This window comes from Penicillium digitatum, chromosome 6 (genome assembly GCF_016767815.1).
Source record: "Penicillium digitatum chromosome 6, complete sequence".
NCBI lineage: Eukaryota > Fungi > Ascomycota > Eurotiomycetes > Eurotiales > Aspergillaceae > Penicillium > Penicillium digitatum.
The window spans coordinates 2,617,203-2,637,001 of NC_089389.1; the positions used below are offsets into that span (position 1 = coordinate 2,617,203).

The 19,799-nt window shown below is 49.9% G+C and overlaps 7 protein-coding genes across 7 annotated transcripts; 5 read left to right on the forward strand and 2 right to left on the reverse strand.

Annotated features, from left to right (window-relative positions):
- Positions 1 to 2: 2 nt before the first annotated feature.
- On the forward strand, positions 3 to 2,389 carry Pdw03_5941 (DNA helicase, putative; the record flags this gene model as incomplete). Its single annotated transcript, XM_014682935.2, has 4 exons — positions 3 to 565; positions 622 to 2,066; positions 2,165 to 2,225; positions 2,305 to 2,389. 4 exons carry the CDS (start codon positions 3 to 5, stop codon positions 2,387 to 2,389), a joined length of 2,154 nt encoding a protein of 717 aa, XP_014538421.2.
- A 1,041-nt stretch (positions 2,390 to 3,430) lies between these two features.
- Positions 3,431 to 5,035, forward strand: Pdw03_5942 (Bifunctional uridylyltransferase/uridylyl-removing enzyme; the record flags this gene model as incomplete). Its single annotated transcript, XM_014682936.1, has 1 exon — positions 3,431 to 5,035. One exon carries the CDS (start codon positions 3,431 to 3,433, stop codon positions 5,033 to 5,035), a length of 1,605 nt encoding a protein of 534 aa, XP_014538422.1.
- An 851-nt stretch (positions 5,036 to 5,886) lies between these two features.
- Pdw03_5943 (Salicylate hydroxylase, putative) lies at positions 5,887 to 7,270 on the forward strand (the record flags this gene model as incomplete). Its single annotated transcript, XM_014682937.1, has 2 exons — positions 5,887 to 6,723; positions 6,815 to 7,270. 2 exons carry the CDS (start codon positions 5,887 to 5,889, stop codon positions 7,268 to 7,270), a joined length of 1,293 nt encoding a protein of 430 aa, XP_014538423.1.
- Positions 7,271 to 8,012: 742 nt separating this feature from the next.
- Pdw03_5944 (Flavin-containing amine oxidasedehydrogenase, putative) lies at positions 8,013 to 9,979 on the forward strand (the record flags this gene model as incomplete). The annotated part of the gene is made up of 5 exons (XM_066101208.1): positions 8,013 to 9,230; positions 9,293 to 9,351; positions 9,417 to 9,534; positions 9,587 to 9,697; positions 9,953 to 9,979. The coding sequence occupies 5 exons, from the start codon at positions 8,013 to 8,015 to the stop codon at positions 9,977 to 9,979; spliced, it is 1,533 nt and encodes a 510-aa protein (XP_065958148.1).
- Positions 9,980 to 10,348: 369 nt separating this feature from the next.
- Positions 10,349 to 11,307, forward strand: Pdw03_5945 (Flavin-containing amine oxidasedehydrogenase, putative; the record flags this gene model as incomplete). The annotated part of the gene is made up of 2 exons (XM_066101209.1): positions 10,349 to 10,415; positions 10,472 to 11,307. 2 exons carry the CDS (start codon positions 10,349 to 10,351, stop codon positions 11,305 to 11,307), a joined length of 903 nt encoding a protein of 300 aa, XP_065958149.1.
- A 2,362-nt stretch (positions 11,308 to 13,669) lies between these two features.
- Positions 13,670 to 14,947, reverse strand: Pdw03_5946 (pre-mrna processing factor 4-like protein; the record flags this gene model as incomplete). The annotated part of the gene is made up of 4 exons (XM_014682939.1): positions 13,670 to 13,990; positions 14,051 to 14,172; positions 14,257 to 14,675; positions 14,781 to 14,947. 4 exons carry the CDS (start codon positions 14,945 to 14,947, stop codon positions 13,670 to 13,672), a joined length of 1,029 nt encoding a protein of 342 aa, XP_014538425.1.
- Positions 14,948 to 16,474: 1,527 nt separating this feature from the next.
- Positions 16,475 to 18,753, reverse strand: Pdw03_5947 (Cell cycle inhibitor Nif1, putative; the record flags this gene model as incomplete). The annotated part of the gene is made up of 2 exons (XM_014682940.1): positions 16,475 to 16,628; positions 16,688 to 18,753. 2 exons carry the CDS (start codon positions 18,751 to 18,753, stop codon positions 16,475 to 16,477), a joined length of 2,220 nt encoding a protein of 739 aa, XP_014538426.1.
- Between the last annotated feature and the right edge of the window lie 1,046 nt (positions 18,754 to 19,799).

The window sequence follows — 19,799 nt, forward strand, 5'->3', positions numbered from 1 at the left end:
AAATGACCCCTCCAACCCCAATCCCAATCCCCCGCTTCGCCACAACCCAACTCGCCCTCCTCCACGAAGAACACGCCGCCGAAGTCTCCTCCTCAAAACTCGCCAGCACAGCTGCAACAGTCTCGCCATCAACCCGCCGAACTCTCCAAGCAACTGGCTATGCCCTAACAGGCCTGATCCTCTCACAATGCCGAACCGGTCTCGGCGGGCGCGTCGTCGGCGAGTTCGCCCCGGACCCAGCAGTTGCGTCAGAAGAGTCCCGGTCCGCGGATGGAACGCCTCGACTTGGGTCGCATGGGATTCGCGTCGGGGATGTTGTAAGGGTTAGTGATATTGCGGGGTCAGGGAAGAGGGCCGGCGGAAAGGACAAAGATAGAGAGAGAGAGAAAGATACGGAGAAGGGGGTTGAGGGCGTTGTCACGCGTACTGGTGATCGCGCTGTGTGGATTGCGTTTGGGCGGCAGGGTGGTGGGGGGATGTCCAAGGAGGAGGATGAGGCTGTGGAGGAGCTTTGGGGGAAGAAGGTGTGGGCTATGAAGCTAGCTAATGATGTTACGTATAGGAGGTGTGTTGGTTGGGTTGATTGGAATTAGGATCGCTGGGTTGCTGACTTCGGCCTAGGATGAGGCAAACTATGGAGAAGATGGTCAAGATGACGGAGACAGAATACTCGCATTTCATGCGTGTTGCGTTTGGGCATACGACACCGCTACAGCTGGATTCGGAGGCGTGTGGACCTGTGGAATTTACCGATCCCACGCTCAATGATTCGCAGAAAGATGCTATTCGGTTTGCGCTGGCGGCGCGGGACATTGCTTTGATTCACGGTCCGCCGGGGACGGGAAAGACACATACGCTTATTGAACTGATTTTGCAATTGGTTCGGCGGAAAAAGCGCGTTCTAGTGTGTGGCCCGTCGAATGTTTCTGTTGATAATATCGTGGAACGTCTGGCTCCCAAGAAGGTTCCTGTTGTGCGTATTGGTCATCCGGCTCGTCTGCTGCCTTCCGTTCTTGAGCATTCTCTTGAAGTCCTTACGCAGACCTCTGATGCTGGGGGAATCGTGAAGGACATTCGCAAAGAGATTGATGAGAAACAGGCAAGTATCCGCAAGACCCGGTCTGGTCGCGAACGACGAGGTATTTACGATGATTTGAAGTTACTTCGGAAGGAGTTCCGACAGCGGGAGTCCAAATGCGTGGACAACCTGGTGCGCGAGAGTAGCGTGGTGCTGGCTACCCTTCACGGTGCTGGAGGTCATCAACTCAAGAACCAGAAATTTGATGTCGTTATTATTGATGAGGCGAGTCAAGCTCTTGAAGCGCAATGCTGGATTTCTCTTCTGGGTGCAGAGAAGGTGGTTCTTGCTGGTGACCATCTGCAATTACCACCGACCGTTAAATCCACTGGACAGAAGCCTAAGGAAAATAATTCCAAAGGCACCGAGGACAAGACGGACACCAATACCGATATGGAGATATTGAAGGGTGTTTCTCTCGAACGCACATTGTTCGACCGTTTATTAGCCCTGCATGGACCGGGGATCAAACGCATGTTGACCACTCAATATCGCATGCATGAGAAGATTATGCGATTCCCCTCAGACGAACTCTACGAGGGCAAGCTGATCGCCAGCGATGCAGTCAAAGACCGTCTACTAATCGACCTACCCTACGACGTAGAGGGCACAGACGACACGCAGGAACCCCTGGTATTCTGGGACACGCAAGGTGGAGATTTCCCCGAAAAGGCAGAAGATGAAATAAGTAAAAAAGGAGTCTTGCTTGGAGATAGCAAAAGCAACGAGATGGAAGCCATGGTGGTCGCCAGACACGTGGACAATTTGATTAATGCGGGCGTCAGACCCGAGAGCGTTGCCGTTATCACCCCCTACAACGGACAATTGGCTCTACTGTCGCGCATACTACGAGAGAAGTACCCCGGTCTTGAACTTGGCAGCGTGGATGGATTCCAGGGCCGCGAGAAAGAAGCCGTCGTGGTGAGCCTGGTGCGCAGCAATGCGGAACGAGAAGTGGGTTTCCTGGGCGAGAAGCGACGATTAAATGGTATGCTTCCCCCCTCCTTCCCTATTTTTTCCCTGGCAGTATGTGCCGGTGCTCTACCTGCAGCAATTTCAACATGTCACTAACTCTGCTGCACGTAGTGGCCATGACGCGGCCCAAGCGGCATTTGTGTATCTGCGGAGATTCGGAGACGATCAGTCAGTAAGTGCGGGATAAGCTACTGAGGTCGAGGAAGTTCGATAGTGTAATGCTGATCGACATTCTTTATTATTTTTCACAGCGGGAGTAGCTTCTTGAAGCACTGGATGGCCTTCCTCGAAGAACATGCCGACCTACGATACCCTGATGCTGGAGATTTATTATAGCCATCGGGACTTTTCGGCGCAGATCGAGAACCCCCATTTGCAAGTTCCAGAACAATGTCGATCTCTGTACGGAGCACGGAGTACTCCGTGGGAACGGCATCGATTTCCAAGTTTAAATTTAGCCCGGATGCACGGCCTATGTAAGGGATGAGCAGGGGGTCGACCCAACTTAAACAACTCAAATACTTTCCCCCCGAAATCCATTTGGGAGAGGAAGAAACGGTATTTTGAAACGTCCAGTTAGACGATTATTTCTGCAATGTGGCGTCGGAGATGCATTTCCCAAAACAGGATAGGGCGGTTGATTCTTCCAATCTATGACCGAGGGCCACGATTGAGAGGGGCTCTCACATTAAACAAAACACCTACGTGGGCTAATGGATTCTTTGAAGTTGAAACTATTCAAACTGTGTCGTGTCACTTGGTCAGTCCGTGCGAATAATAGCATTTCCCATTTGTTTCCGAGCATTCTACTTTTTGAGGGGGGGGGGTGTATTTTGAGATGCTCCTGAGAGTCTATAAAAGTAAAGACACGATTGCAAATCTTTTAATTACTCCTAATTCCACTTTTCCTCTTTGGCTCTTTACAAGCTGTGGCGTGCAGAACTCCCCGGTGTGGGGACAATAGCTTCTCTGTGTCTCTCCCTAATCTCTAACTTCTCCCCTTTGTTTCTCCTCTCTCAGCCTTCGTCTTTTTATCACTGTCTCTTTGTTTCTTATGAGATTAGCAAACGGGGAGAACCGTGATCATTATGTTCCTGATCATATCCGACACTGTAAGTTCCGTTTGTCTCACTTTGGGTCTTCAGCTAACATGCGTTTGATAGCTTTCCATAGTCTCAATCGACTAATTCCGGCCTTTATTCAAATTCGTTGATACCCTGATACCCTTCGATACATATTTTCCCGACATTCGCTTGAAATCTTTCCTTTTTCTATTCTTTTGCGCCATATACCCATATCGCTTGTAATGATCAGAATCGACATCTTACCCGTACCTTCTATGCCCACCGGTTGTCGAACCCTCCGTACCCCGTCGCCATGTCGAGACGCCCCGCGCGATCCATAACGAGCGCCGGCAGCGAGTCCATTCGGAGTATCCCCCAACGATCGTCTCCCCGAGGAGAGCGCTCCGGCTCGAACCCTGCATCTTACCTTGGAGACAATGATGATACCGCACTGCCGTCAATGGAATTCCAATCCCAACCCTCCATTGCCCATCGCCGAACGGGGAGTACCTTGAAAACGGTCATGCGCAAGATCTTCAACCGCAAAAGGCAAAGTCAGCCTGATGAACTGGAAGAGAGCCCATATGAATCTGCCTTTGTGATACCACCGATGCGGAGAGCCGGACCACTGAAAGGAAGATCATTCCTGACTGGTCCGCCTCCTCTGGACTTGAACTCACACCGGAGCAGTCCACTCTCGGCGGAGAACCTCCAGCTGGCGGAAACACATCTGTCTCCGCTTCTGTCTCCATTCTCTTCTGCCACCCTGCGGGATTCAATGCCGGGTAGCATACAACCGCGTCGAAGACGTGCAACGCTTCCCAGCGTGATTTTTTCAGACGATGAATCTCGATTTGCCGTGGCGTCAATAGCAGTATCCGATCCGCAAGAGGAGAGGGGTCATTTCTCAGAGCGAAGGCATAGCTTACTCTCTGATCGCCTATCAAGGAATACAGATGTACTGCGCGAAATGACAGATGACATGCCAGAGGTCATGGCCTCTTGGCCACAACGCACATCAACCGCCCCTTGGCCAGCCTCGGTTCTTGGCACGCGTTCCCCGCCATTAGATGGAAGCTCTGATAGTGGGCAGTCGAGGAGGCCCTCGTCGGGAACAACAGTAACGAGTGTGACCCGAATGTCCGCCGCACCATCGTTGATGGAGGTCGACCAGCATACAGAACAACCCAGTCTCCCGTCAAACGTCGCAAGTCTAATTAACTCAATGCAGCAAGATGACAGTGTCACCCTAGAACAGCGGTTGACAACGCTAGAAGTGAAACTGATTGACTTGGAATTCGCCATTGCGCGAATGCAAACCAACTGCCCCGAACCCCCGACTGAAAAACTATCCCGCCCGCGCCATCCCCCTTCAGCAGACTTCTTCCCCCCTCACATGCGCAACAAACCCGCCGCATTCCGATCCTGTGACCGCGATGTTTCCTCAAGCCCCCTCCCAAACATCACCACCCGTCCCTCCAGCACGAGCACGATCCGCGCAGACACAATGACCCCGCGCACCCTCCGCCCCGCCCCCTCGGCCACCTCCCTGTCCGACTACCACGGTGTCTCAATCGAGCAATACAGCGCGCTAGTCACGCTCCTGCGTCGCGAACAAACAGCCCGCAGAAACTTGGAGACACAAGTCGGCGGTCTGCGCGATGACATTCGCGACCTGCAGCGCGCAGCTCTTGAGTCCATGCAGCCCATGCAGTCCACGGAGTCGCAGCAGTTCATGCGCTTCCGTCGCGCGTTAGATGACTCTGACACCTCTCCAGTGCCGAGGTCGGATGATAAGCACACCGACATTGAGGACACCGACTCCGATTGGGATCGGTCGGATAGCTATTCTCGTGATGATCCATTCGGTTCTCCGAAGTGGGAGCGTCCGCGGGTTGTGACCACTCCTATGATTTGATTTTGTGATGCAAAACATGCAACTTTTCCCCCAACCTTTCCCCCAACTTTCTTTTCTTTGCATTTTAGGCTGCCTAGATGCGTACGATGTACTTCAGGCTCGTCAGTTCTTTTGCACATGTCCATGTGCCATTTCGGACCCGGGGGGGGGGGGGGGGGGGGGGGGTATCCCAGCAACAGGATCGTGACTCCTCCGACTAAGGTCACCGCGCTGAGCTACATGTCGAGTACATTTCATGTCCCCTCTCTCGTCTCATGGAATGGGATAGACACGGCATACTAGAGTTGCACACGCAAACGCACGATTTGTGACGATTGGCGCTATCTCATGCCTTTCCAGGTTTTATGTCAATAGATACTTTTCTCCATTCAAGACCATCCCTGTAGACAGCGTCCATGCCAATACATCCCCTACCATTTAAACCCCCTCATCTATGCTGTGCACTTCTTGGCAAACTACACGCACTGCGTTAACATTGCAGGTCAAACACTACAGCCGGATGCGAGATGGCCCACTTCTCTGGCGTCTGTCCAATCCATCTTCTACATTCCAAAAGTCCCTCGTGTTCGAGTCCCCCGTGTTCGAAAAGCTGTGCCCCTTTATCTGACTCCCCGACGTCGGACATACAGTCATTGTCGTACTAATCGCCGGGGCTACATACCACTACATCCGCCCATGTGGCTGCATAGTATATGCATGCACTATGACCAACGTTTTTCGACCCCATCCGATCTTGCGGAAGTACCTGACAAATCGAATAATCCCCAAAGAACCCTCTGTGCCCGAATTATTTAACCCAATAATGTAACACCTCCAACTCCTACCACTCATCCCATCCCCAATCCTCCAGTATGACCAAACCAACAATAACGATCATCGGCGGCGGAATAGGCGGCCTTGCCCTTGCAGCCGGCCTCCACCTCCGCAAAATCCCAGTCCAAATCTACGAGGCAGCCCCGACGTTCAAAGAAATAGGTCTAGGACTCTCCCTCGGCCCAGCAGCCTACCGCGCAATGCCCCTAATCCACCCCTCTATCCAACATATCTATAACTCCCTCATAACAACGCACGCGGACAGCCCCGGCTACGAAGAATACCTCCAAACATGGTTTGAACTCGTCTGGGCAACGGGCGCACAAGAAGGAGACGTTCTAATGAACCTCAAAGCATTACCATCCGGCCAGACGGCGTTGCGAAGAGCGGATTTCTTACATGCGCTGGTTGAGTTGATCCCGGCGGACATGGTGCATTTCGGGAAGCGACTAAGCACGCTTGTTGAGAAAGATGAAGTCATAATGCTGGGGTTTGAGGATGGGGAGGTTGTGAATGCGGAGGTTGTTGTTGGTTGTGATGGTATTCGGTCGCGGGTTAAGGAGTGCATGATCCCTGTTGAATCGCTCAGCTCGAAACCCGTTTATAGTGGGATGTATGGGTATCGGGCTGTTTTGGAGATGGGGGATATGATTGAGGCGGTTGGGGAGAAGAGGGCTAGGGTTGCGACGGTTTATGTTGGACGGGGGGCTTATGCTATTTCGTATCCCATTATGCGGGCCCGGTTGGTTAATATCGGGATTTACATATTGAATGCTGAAGACTGGGAATATGAGTCATGGGTTAGGCCGGCCAGCAGCGAGGATATGGAACGGGATACGAGGGATATGGGGCGGTATGTGAAGGCTCTTGTTGAGGTATGTTTTTCTTTTTTTTTTTTTGCTTTTTGTCGCTTGTGTTTTGAGATTGGGATGCTTTAGCAGCTGGATTGCTTACCTTGTTTCCTAGCGTATTCCCGACTCATCTCAGTGGGCTATCTTTGAGCACCCGCATATCTCAACATACGCCCAGTCCAAGGTAGCGATCCTCGGCGATGCTGCACATGCTTCTACGCCGCATCAGGGTGCCGGCGCTGGCCAGGCTATTGAGGATGCACATGTTCTCGCAGAGTTACTGAGTGATTCCCGTGTTAGCTCTGTCGATGATGTTGTTGCAGCTTTCAAGGCATATGATGATATTCGTCGGCCGCGGAGCCAGAGGGTTGTTACTAGTAGTAAGGAGAATGCGGATATCTTTTGTCTGTGTTTTGATGGGGTTCGTGATGATCCGATGAAGCTGAAGGAGACGCTCAATCAACGGTTGAAGTGGCTTTGGGACTTGGATGTACAGAATCAAGTTGAGCGTGCGAGGGAGAAGATGATTGAATACTTGGAGATATCGGTTACGGCAAAGAATTCATTTTAGTGCAACCATGAAACACGGACTTGGATGCTCTCTTTGGGTCGTTGTATGGGTTTTCAACGAACGGTAGTTGAGTCTTTTCCGATGAGCTTAGTTAGTTGCTGATATTTGAGTCACTGATACCAGAGTGTAAGATCTTGTATCATTGATATCCATTCCTTATCCAATCGAGATTTACGTTGGCGCCTCCTTTGAAGTACAATGACTCCAACGTCCAAGCCATCTCGCTTGGTTTTAAACCCTTTCGCTCAACACACATGACGTTCGGCGCATAGTTGTTCGACATCTGGGGTCAATCACTATGGATCGTCGGCCAAGAGGGGGCTTCCTGGTTTTGCCTCAACCTCAAGTCTCATTTACAGGTCTTCAGACCCGGCCATATTGCCTGCTTGTATGCGATACTCATCGCTAATCCATACGCTTGAGCAGTCATTTCAAACATTTAGGACAGAAGCTGTCGGACGGTGGAACTTATTTCTTCGATGAACACACGAAACCACGCAAAACTAGACATGGATCGACACAGTTTGGAAAATACGAAATAGCTGGGAAGGTTGAGATTGGATTCTCTTCAGAGCGTTCGATCTAGAAATCCTCCAGTGTGATTGGCCCATCGTTGGATCAGACACAAGCTGCCTACATCTGACATCATCGTGGTGGCATCAACACATTCCAAGGGGTGACTTTGTAACCACGTCCTTGAACCAAGTCTCTCTCCGTCGCATTAAACAACTCATCAGCCGTGATGGCCCCAAAGACGAGAATCGCCATTATAGGCGCGGGTGCTGCTGGCATGTCATGCGCTTCAACTCTAGCAAAACATCCGGAATTTGCAGTCACTCTGATCGACACAGCGGGCTATACTGGTGGTCAAGCCACTTCTATTCACATCGATGAATCGACACATGGTGCCAGTTGGCTGAATGATGGCGTTCAAGGGGGTTCGCAGATTTTCCGGCATACATTTCAATTCTTTCGTCGCTATGGCTATGAGCCTCGGCCGGTGAAGCTTCAAGTGGCCTTTGGAAAGGGCAAAGACTTTTGGACCAATGTCTTTCCGAGCCCTCTGGTCGACGAACATTCATCGGAGATTAAGAAGCTTTCGCGAGTCCTATCTTGCATCAAATACATGATGCCCATTCTGGGAATCATGCCAGTCAAGACAATTCTACGACTATTTCGCTTTAGCAGTGACTTTAGCAATAAAATGGTCTTGCCTCTTCTAGCTTTGTTCCTGGGCACGGGGAACCAAACCCCTCATGTGTCGAGTGTTCTGCTGGAACGCCTCTTCAACGACCCCCAGATGAAGCTTTGGGATTATGATCCCGATACACTCTTGCCCAATCTCCCTACTATGTACACATTCCCAAACTTAAGCAACTTTTATCTTGACTGGACGTCGGATCTACGAGAGAAAGGGGTGGAAATCCGGCTTAATTGTCACGCGAGCATCATCGAGCGCGGAAAGAAAGGAGTCGTGCTACAACTGCAAGATCATGAGGATGGCTACACAAAAGGGGATCCATCGATCGAACAGTTCGACGACTTGGTTATGTGTTGCCCTGCAGATGAAGCGAAGAGGATCCTGGACCACCACGCTACCTGGCGTGAGAAATACGTTTTGGGCGGCGTCAAGTTCTACAACGACATCACCATCACCCACTCGGACTCAACATACTTCCAAAAAATCTTCGAGACGAACTATGACGCGGAGCTATCAGCGAAGCCCTCTTCGGAACCACGAAAGGAGCAAATCGCTTTTGCCGAGCAGGATCCCGTGAGCCAAACAGATGGCTGGCTGGGATTCCGCCCAATGTACTTCACACGCTCCTACGCATCTGACCCCGGAAAGATAGAGATGGGGTTTAACTGCAGCCATTACCAACACCAATTTCGTGATCATCTGGGCGAGAATAAACCGCCACTACCACAATACCAGCATGTGTTTCAGACTATCTTCTTGGTATGTCCCATCACTTATCAAAACACCTTGGAGAGAGCATTGACCGATCCCAACTTTATTAGAACGACCAGGAAAAGCATCTCTGGACATGGAATGACATTGATCCATCAAAGATTATCTCGTATGTGATTCAACTGAATCATTCCAAATCACTACAAAAGACATGGTTTTGACCACGCTATCTAGTTGCAAATGGTGGCACCAGTTCGGTCATCGGTGGCAACACTATCTACGAGTTGTTTTGGGAATGATGTTTATCAATGGCACCAACCGAACATTATATGCTGGAAGTTGGACTATGGTGGTGAGTTGTTCTTTCATGATATGATCGGCAAGGCTCACACGTTACATTACAGAATATGCACGAGATTGCATGCATCTCTGGCATTGCAGCCGCTTATCAACTTGGTGCGGCTTATGACGCATTCGATGACTTGGCTGAAGATTTCTTTGCCAAGTATTTGTTAGTGTGTCATGCAACAAGGTACACCCAGGGAAAGACGAAGAATACATGAGGATTCTTTCGTAAACATCTTTTTTTTTTGGTTCGGGTTTATCCAATCAACTATTTCAAAAATATACATCGCTCTAAGGCCCATCGTGAGACTGAGGCGATATCGGGAACCTGGCATGTATGAACGTGCATCGCCGACTCATCTGCTAGTCCCTCATAGCCCTTGAAATGAACCGAGCTAATGAACTGAATTAACTGAAACCCCTAGATAGTCACTCCACACCCGAAGAACTAAGCATCAAAGATCTCAAAGCAGGATGTGTCTCAACAGATCAGGTCGTGCCCCCACGTCTCACCCTCCATCAGTGTCCGTGAGTGGCTGGCTCTCCACTCTCGGTTTGTAGAGTCGGGGGGTTATCTACAGTGGTGGAGGCGCAGTGTATAAATGCAGGCTTCTCTTCCAAAACTCAGAGATTAGACAGTCTGACTATTTACCTCTAATCCCCTCTCCATATCATCTTTGTATAAATCCATTTCAGCCTATACGTGCAGTTTAGTTACACGATCTTTCAACCTCGGCTTGTCAAAATAAGCAAAAAACCATCTTAAAACCCCGCCAGCCCCAGTACTACATCACTGTCCTTTCTAACTCCCAAGTTCAACCATGGCGGCCGTGCAAATTTCCGACACTCTCTTCGAGGGAATGAAGGACAAGGTAGTTTTTATCACTGGTATTGACACTTTGTATCATCAGAAACACATGGTCAGCTATATTGATCAAAATCAGGCGGCTCATCAGGCATCGGAAAAGCAACTGCGGAGTTATGTCTCAAGTACGACGCGAAAGTAATCATTGGCGACGTGAATTCACTACCGCCCGACCTCGAGATCTCAGAGAAGCTCAAGTTTATCAAACTAGAGGTTTCCTCGTGGGAGAACCAACGCGACGCATTTCTCCAGATTGAAGAATGGTTTGGTCGGATTGACCATGTCTTTGCCAATGCAGGCATCGGAGAAACGGCCGATTTCTTCGACAACACCCTCGACGAAAATGGTCATCTTACCCTTCCGGATCTGCAGACGATCAAGGTCGATCTTCTGGGTGTTCTCTTCACAGTTCGCCTAGCTGCCTATTACATCCAGAAGCACTCGGCACACCGTGCATCTGGTGAGTTGGGCAGTATTGTAGTCACTGCTTCTACGGCCTCGTTTCAGAACTTCAGTGCCGGATATTACACGGTCGCGAAACATGGCGTTGTAGGCCTCATCCGCGGAATCGGAAATCCACTTGCGGGGAAAGTTCGACTGAATGCAGTTGCGCCGTCCTGGACCGCAACTGCCATGATTCCTACGGCTTTTATCGAGGGGCTCGGTGTCGCTGTTCAGGGGCCAGAGATGGTGGCTCAGAATGTGGTGCTTCTCTTTAGCGACCAGCAACGGCATCAGGATATTATATTCAGCTGGCAGGGGAAGTATCTGGAGGTTAACAATGCCGACGGTGGATTGCTGGCGGCTGCGGATGGAATCCTTGGAAATGCAGCGGATCAGGACTGGGTGATGAGGAAAGTGACAGAAAAAAAAACACGGCCAGATCTAGTGTCAGCCGCTCTGGATGGTATCTGATCACTTTGGGGGTTCTGCATTTGCTGTGCGGTGCATCACTCTCACTCAATTGGGGGAGTTCTTTCCTCTTCTCTTCAATTTTTGATGTGCATGAACTTCCACAACGCGAGTTGCGGGGTGAGATCGATTGGTCAGAAGGTGTTCTATATCGCGAGGAGAATTCAGCCGATCAGTGCTTTTGGACTACCACCTCGCAGCCGAGTCTTCTGGTGAGCCCCGACAAGGTAGAGGACTCGACCTGTCCGATTATTGAAGCTGTTATACTCCAGTGATTGGTTTGATAAGCCGAGGTTGTCCAGATTTGTGCCTCATTGGGCTTTCTCGGATCTTTTCTGAACTTCATTCATATGAAAGAGTGAGCGTGTATCTGTGGTCAGGTCGAGGGTACAAAAGGGCACTTCAAAACGACGAGTCTAGCCGGCTGGCCTAGATACTTTCTGGGGTCTAAGCGTTCAATCAATCAATCATTCAATCAAAGTTCAATTAACCTGTTGCAGTCTAACTAGTTGCGTATGACTATGTAGGCGCTTCTCCAACCGAAGTGTTACGCACTGCCTAACTGGTCACGGTTATGTTAGAAGCTTTCCTGGTTATACTTGCCTGTGCTGATCCTCCAACGTCAACGATCTGTTTCTCAACCGAGCTGTTGCTGCGCGCAGTCATAATTCAGCCTAAGTCCTTTTGAGGGTATCGAGGAACGATGCCAGGTAGAGCGCCGAGTAGATCTATACCGCAGTATTGGTCTGCTCGTTAGTGTTGTCAAGTGATAATATAGTAAGTGAGTCAACAAGGTCGCAAGGTAAACACAAGTAACAATGTATGATTGAAGAGGAAGATCACGGCACGCGATCTCCGACCTGTTTATCTTGAACTTCAGTTCTAGATCCTGTTGTAGCTCTGGGAGCTACGTCTTGTATAATAGCCTGCCTCTGCCTGTACCTGTCAAGTGGAATCTGATCTGTTACGGCCTGTTCCTACCAGTCCTCTCCTATCATACCGTCCTGCCAGCCCGCACCCTGACATAATTCGAAAATCGGTAGTAGGGATATTCTTATACCACTCCTCTATATAGGTATAACCCTTAGGTAAAAGCTATAGTAGTATCAACCAGCCATCGGCAGAGATATATTTAATACTAGTAACTAATTCCGACTAGCCTCTAGTAGCAATATAACTAGTTATACGCGAGGTAATAACCTTACGTGCTTTACCTTCGCTAATTCGGTCGCCGGTTTTATCCCAATTAAAGATCTCGTGTGGAAGAAATTGGTGATACTTTATAACCTAGGTAAGGTTATTAAACCAAAGAAGTAAGGCGCCGTAATCCTCACTTTTAACCCTCGATTTCTCCTTTAGATATTGGGTGATATAGTTAAATCTAGGGGGTAGTCTTGTGATAAAGCGATAGGCCCAATTGTGGCCGATAACCCGATCTTCACCAGCCTTCTTTAGAATGGCATTTACAGTACCTTTAACCATCTCTATGGTAGGTGATGTATACGCACTATATAGGGATTGAGCCTAGCTAGTGAGCGCCTTTTCTTGAATTGAATTTAGGGATCTGGTTATTGTGGCACGGTCGGTATAGGACTGACGGCCAGGAATCCTAGCCCTAAGTCGATGGTATGGTACGTCAAATTCCCGCGCGAGTTGGGCGATTTTAGGCTTGTTAGCCAGGGAGAAGGCTTTGACTGCAAGCTAGATTTGGATTTCCATTTTTTTAGTTCGGTCTGACGTCGTGGTGTGGTGTAAAATAGGTACAAAAGTGATAGTAAATTGGAAATTTTGCGTTTGGTGGGGCGCACCAACTACCCAGGATGGGTGTGGTTGGGCGCTTGGTACGGTTAACTTACAGTTAAAATGGAGGTTGTAGCCTAAGGCGTTGTGATGCAATTTCAAAAATTAGATTTGCGCAAGATATGTGTTTTTGGGGTCTAAGTGTTGCCGGTCTATCTGTGGGGTTGTGAGGCAGTTACGCATTCCGGCATCAAGTATTGCTTGCTTGTAAATTGTCGGATCTCTCTTTGCCCCCAAGAAGCATCGAAAAGGGTTCATGGTGGTTGGTGGATTCATCATCTATAATCTATCTTGAACTTTCTTCTTATTCGGCCACTCTGTAGCGACATGGGAATTTCATATCTACCGGTGAAAATGAAGATTATATGCATTGCACCAGCTGATTACAAAAAGAAGGGATTCAAAATATACCCCAATGTGAACAAAACACCATATAGCAGAGATCAGTCACCAAATCCCACCCGCATGGCACTGGTAGTAGCATAAAGAACGTAAAATAATAAAAAAAAAACATATGCCATTAGCACAAACAGAAGTGTTTACTGCCCACAAAACACAAGACCCACTACAGCGTGAGATGAAGCCCGGCCTCCTTCAGCGCAGACAGAACATCTAACTTGATCGACAGTTTGTTCGCAGCCAGTGCCTTGGAGAAGTACGGCAGCTCCTTGCCGTCACATGTTGAGGTCGCGTTTCCGGTGATATCGAAGGGCATGATGCCGTCTTTGTATGGGTTAGATGGTGATGTGAGCAGGGTGATGATGGCAGCTTGATCGACCTGGCCAATCATTGGTACAGTGTTGTTTCCTGGCTTGAGGGTTAGATTGCTCAGGTAGGTTGTTCCCACTGATCTGCCGTTTAACTCGAGGTTTAGGGTTACGTTGCCCTATTTCTTCCATCAGCATCCTGGAGAGGTGGAGATGGTATGTACGGAAGCAGTCATTACCAGTGGAATGGTCAAAACCGAGGCATTGGGGATAGTGACAGTGCCGTTCATCCCGAAGCCGTTCACCGGCGGGAACATGATGAAGAACTTGGCCACCGTGAAGCCCTTCAGTTTGTTCAAGCCTGATTCATCAGGTGAGTACACTTAGCCCTTGCAGTCCCATCCTGAGTGGGAGCCAAAGGAAAAGAGATCAAAGAGAAACGTACCCTTCATCACAACGGTCTTATTATAAGTAACCGTAGTCTTTGGCAACCCACCCTGCTTCAAACCAGGTCTTCCATAGATCTTCCACGAAACCTCCTCATTCAACATAACAGCCGTCGAAAAATCCCCGAACGCCGAAGCATCAGTCAAGTCAACCTTTTGCTCAATGTGAATCACGGCCCCATCCTTCGACTTCACAGCCGGGACAGTCACATGAGCGAAAGGATCCGCCGCTCCGGCCAGCGAGACCTCAGAATCGAAAGCGTATAGGTGAGGATGGTAGAGACTATGCGAGCCGAGGACTTGTCTCTGCTGGAGATGGAAGGATTTGGGCGTAGGGTTGCTGAGGATCATGTCCGTGATAGCGAGGGTTGAGTCATTGACGGCATCTTGGGCGATCTTGGGATACGCGACGTAGACACTAGATGATGCAGTGCAGGGTGAGTGGAATGTTCATGGACGTTTCTGGGTCATGTGGCGCCCGCGTGGTCAAGGCGGGCTTTCAATGGGCATACGGAGGACTTACACCGGCAGTAAGATGATTAGGAAACAGGCGATGGATATGATCAAGTGCACCCACCACCATTTCTTGACATGGGCGGCGAGGCGTGTACCGAAGCTCTTCTTTGTTGGGGTTGGGGTTGGGGTTGTGTGGGATTCCTCCTCGACAAATGAAGGCTTGGTGGTTGACATCTTGTTTCTGTGCTTTGTACAAGGGAGTGGAAGAGAATTCTAGACCAGATATGTACATACCCGGTCAACCAAACACCTGTGAAAAGAGAAGAGCCTCGAAGCTCCAAAGAAGATGAGCAATCCAAGTGATACAAGCTCCTCTAGAAGATGTGGGTAGTAGTTCGTACTTTATTATCAAAATCTCTCATGGGAAATCATATCAACTAAAAGGTAGAAAGCTAGCACGGTATGTTCTAGCGTCACATGTAATGTAGACAGGAAAAAGCCACCAAATGCAACCCGAAAAAGAATGGGGAAAGATAATGCCCGTCAGTGCAATATAGCCCTCATTGCATTTCCTTTTGGGTTGAACCCGTTTTGTCATTTGACCAATTCTATACGGAGAATTTTAGTCCAGGCATCATTTTAGCGGTTGGGGAACTCCAGATTTCTGGGGAGATTCGATCAATTATGTCTAGTTTAAAAGGGTCTAATCATCAACTCATGAAAGAGAAGAGCCGAGGTAGACCAGAAGACCAAGAAAGACCGTTCTAGCAAGCGATCTGCGTCGGGTCGGGATAATCGTCCTCCCAGGGCGTTTGCTAAATGCTGGGCGAAGGATTTGGGGGACCCATTTTTTTATTTTTTTCAAAAAGAGATGCTCTATGGAGTACCGTTGCTATAATATTATTGACTGAACGGGTTCTCATTGGTGGACGATGGGAACTAGGAGCAATATAGCGTGCTGCCCAGGAAGACGATCCTGGATGCGAGTACACCCTGCGTATTCAGAGATCCGATACGCAGAAAGCCAGAGACGCTGAGCTGGTCCGGCCAATCTCCTCTGATCACCAGAACCAAAGGTCCCAGTGTGTTTTGGGGGTCAAGCGCGGAGATGCGGCCAATTTGGGCAATCTAGACATATTCGGGTCAATGCTCCGAGGCAAAAGCCGGGGAACAATGCGGGGGTCTACAAGTTGTAGAACTTGGGTACTTTACATGGAGAGGAACTGAATTAGAAGTAGAGATGATGCTACGAGTCCAAAAGATACAGATCAACGCTGTCTTGATTCTGTCATGAGTTCATGAGTCGCCACGCTGAGGCATAAGTAAAATGGGAGACAAAAATAACAAAAATTTTCCAAAGGGTCATACCCAAGAAAAGATGATGAAGAGAAAGGAAAGACGCCATGAAAAGAAGAAACAAAAAATGGCAAAGGATGGGAGGAAAGGATAAAAAGGGTATACATGGAGAATTGAAGTGTGTTGAGCGAGACACGGGAACAGACTCGGTGCTCGACAATTGCTGCCCAGGCGGCTTGAAAAAAAGTTGAAGATGAAGATTCCAAGAAAAGGTTTAGACATGAGAAAATGAAGGAATGTCAATCCGAAAAAATCGAGTGAAATCAAAAAAAAAGGCGAAATCAGAGATCGGCTCGGGGCTCTCCATATAAATTGCAAAATGCAAAATGAATGGCTTCTTCCACAGCTCCAAGGACAAACACGCCGAGGCGAAATTGAGAGTGAAGAGAACTGACAGCAGACATGCTAAGCCTCTGATACGGCGGACTTCTTGCGTTGGAAGATGCTGCGAGTGCGGGACTTGCTGCGCAGCTTTTTGTCCTTGTCCTTCTCTCCAGTGGCATTTCGGCCACGGGAGCAGCCGGTGGGCTCGGTCTCTTTGTATTTGTCCTTGTATATCCTGTACATACTGGTCAGCAATGTCGATTTGGAGGTGACGACTATCGAAACAAAACATACCAGCTGTTGCCAACCATGCTCATACCCTTGGACTCAGCCAAGCGATAGAAGTGTGCCGCCTTCTTCAGGTCTTTTTTACAGCCAACACCCTGTGCATAGCAGAATCCGGCTTCGGCCGTGGCGTCAACGTCACCCCATTGACTGGCGATCTCGAAGCAGCGCAGAGCAAAAGCCTTGTCCTGCTCGATACCCCAGCCATTCAAGTAGCTGACGCCGAGTTCATAAACGCTCAGAGCAAATTGAACCCGATATGTATTTTGCATTTCCTTCGCCTTCGACGCACCGGGAGCGTCCGGATCGCCCAACTTGTCCAATCCGACAGAGTCCACAGCTTTGCGTAACCAACGTACGCCCTCCTTCTCATTGGATCGCATGCCCCAACCGTGCCGACAGGCCAGCGCATAGAGCAGCATTCCCGTCGGGTGCTCCTGTTTCGCGGCAATCCGCAGATGATACGTCGATTCACTCAGGGATCCTCGCTCGTGGCATTCAATCCCCTTGGCGACGTGGTCGTCAGCCGTGAGGCCAGAAGCCGTCACCTTGTCGGGGGTGGCTTGGGGCCGCATGGTGCTGGCCGAATTCGCAGAAGAGACAGGCTCTTCCTTGTCGTTGATCGTCGGTCGGGTGCTCTCGACAGAGGGCTGAGGTTCCGGCTCCACTGATTTGGGCATAGGCGGGGGTTGTGGGACTGGTTGAGGCTTGGGGGTTTGAGGTTGAAGTTGAGGTTGGGGTTGAGGCTGAGGCGGAGATTGAGATGGAGATGGAGATGGAGATGGAGATGGAGGTTGGAATTTCGGGTTAGGGATCGGGGTCGAGCTTTGAGGCTTGGGAACTGGAACTTCGTGCATTGAGTGAGGCTTCGGTGAGTGCTCCAGTTGGCGATGGGGCGAGGGGGATGGCGTCCGCGTCATCTGCGGTGGCTCCTCGGAGTGCCGGGAAGGCGTTTGTAAGCCTCCAAATACGACAGAGTCCCGGGAAAGGAAGCGTCCGCGCGGAAGTGCATGGTCGGCGTACGTGTGAAACGACATGGCGGAGGACGGCTCGCCATCGATAGGTGCCATTCCGGCAGCATCTTCGGTCGACAGTTGCAAGAGCAGCGGAGTCGGCCTGCTGCGGCGGTGCTTATGATTCGATTCAGTACGCATCGAAGCTCCCGAAGCAGATAAGCTCGTACTCGACCGACTGAGCGGTCGAGAGAAGTTGAACGAAGGACGGGGTAGTGGGGTCGTTCCCGTTCCTGATGTCTCCGAGCTCATGGATGGCGATCGGGGGTGTGGTCGGGCGGGGAATGTCGACATGGGAGAGTATGGCAATGACACAGCACTTCCAGAAGACAGCTTGCGAGGTTCGGAGAACGTCGACCCACCATTAGAGCTGCTGTAGTCATCATCAGAACTTTCAGGGTGTGTCGTCTTGGTAGAGCTGGATGGGCATGATCGCGGTGACACTGGCGGTGCCAAGGTGCGTTGGATATCCAGTCGCCCAGCTGAATCGATCGATGAGTCTTGCGGCTCACCAACCGCCATACCAACAGGCTCACCGTCCGCCTCACTTGCATGTAACGGGACCTCCTCTGGTGACTCGGCGTGCGTCATCCCATCCTCCTCCCGACCAGTATTAAGCATCGTTGTCCGGGGTGTCGCATCGTCATCATCATCATCCTCGTAATCGCTAGCGTCTATGCTAGCATTGGAAATTGAGCTAAACCGAGGATGTTCGGAGATAGGGCGGTACTTGGGGTCTTCAATCTCCGGGACTCCCTTCTGCGTGGGTTTCCGGGTCAGTTCGGTGCGGGGTTCAGTCGACGACTTGGAACGGTAGAAAGTTGGGCGGCCTTGCGAAAGAGATCGAGCTACACTCGCCGGTGGCAGCCGACTCACGGGGCGGCCCCCTCGTCGAGATTCATCGAGTTGTCGGGCAAGATAGCGGCTCTGGGCAGCGAATGCGTCGAGCGGGGAGAGTGCGGGAGGAATTTCGCCGTCAAAATGCGCTACCCGTGGCGAGCCACTCCGCAGGGTATCGTGAGATATGGAGCGACATTCGCTCAGTTTTCCTCGCATAGCCATGATGAAGATGTGAATGTCAAGTGGTCGGCTATTAAACCATTTATCACGAGTCGGTTGGATCTATTAAGATATTTGCGCAGGAAGCATCGATGTAGTCTTTTTCAATTGGTTGGAGACGAGGTCGGAGTTGCGAACAACACCTTAAAAGGATTTCGGGCGGGAAGGCGAGATTATAGAGCCAAAGGAATGACAGCCCTATAGAGAGAAAAAGAGAAGCAAGAAATATCGTAAGAGTTTAGGGCATTGGGGAGGGAAAAGTATACAACACAGAGGAGAAAGGAGACAGGAGAAAAACGGAGCTGACGATCACAATGCGAACGTTGAGACGGGGAGTTAATAGAAGCGTCCTGGGGGACTAAAATAAAACAGTCGGGACTCCTGGCCTCGACGGTTAAGGGATCGTCTCAGGGGGAGAACTGATCAGGGGGTCGCCAAGAATAACATCGAGGTATACTATGTACGGAGTGTTGTTATTGGCTAGAACTCTTTTGAATCAATTTGAATCTATACCCTTGAACGTCCATGTTGTACTCCGTACTATTGATTTCTCTCCGTATTTTCCTGAGCGTTGCTTGACCCGCTATCTTCTAGAACCCTATTCCTTTGCCGTCTCTCCCCACACGGATTTCATCATCTTTGCTGATCTGAAGAAAACCCTGAAGCCATTGTGTTAACTTTAGAATCACCTTGGAAACAGCTGGTGCCTAGTACGGAGGAAACTCCGTACAAATATTCCGTAGTAGGGCTAGCCTTTCAGGTTCGCACCAATGGCTGAGAGAAGTGAGACCATCCCCTACTTATATTGCAAGCCACGAGAGCGGGTACCAATTCGAAATGGTGTGGAATGGCTCTGGAAGATATAACCAATGGAATTTCCTCTCGAAACTGTCGAAACTGTCGAAACCGTCCAAACTGTCAACAATGTCCGATAATTTTATTTCTTCTAGAACAATGACCAGGGGAGGAGGGGGGGGGGGGGGGGGGCTGCAAAAACTTGCCCTTTGAATCAACTCAACCATGGTCTGTGATTTCCACTAGCCCTAGTT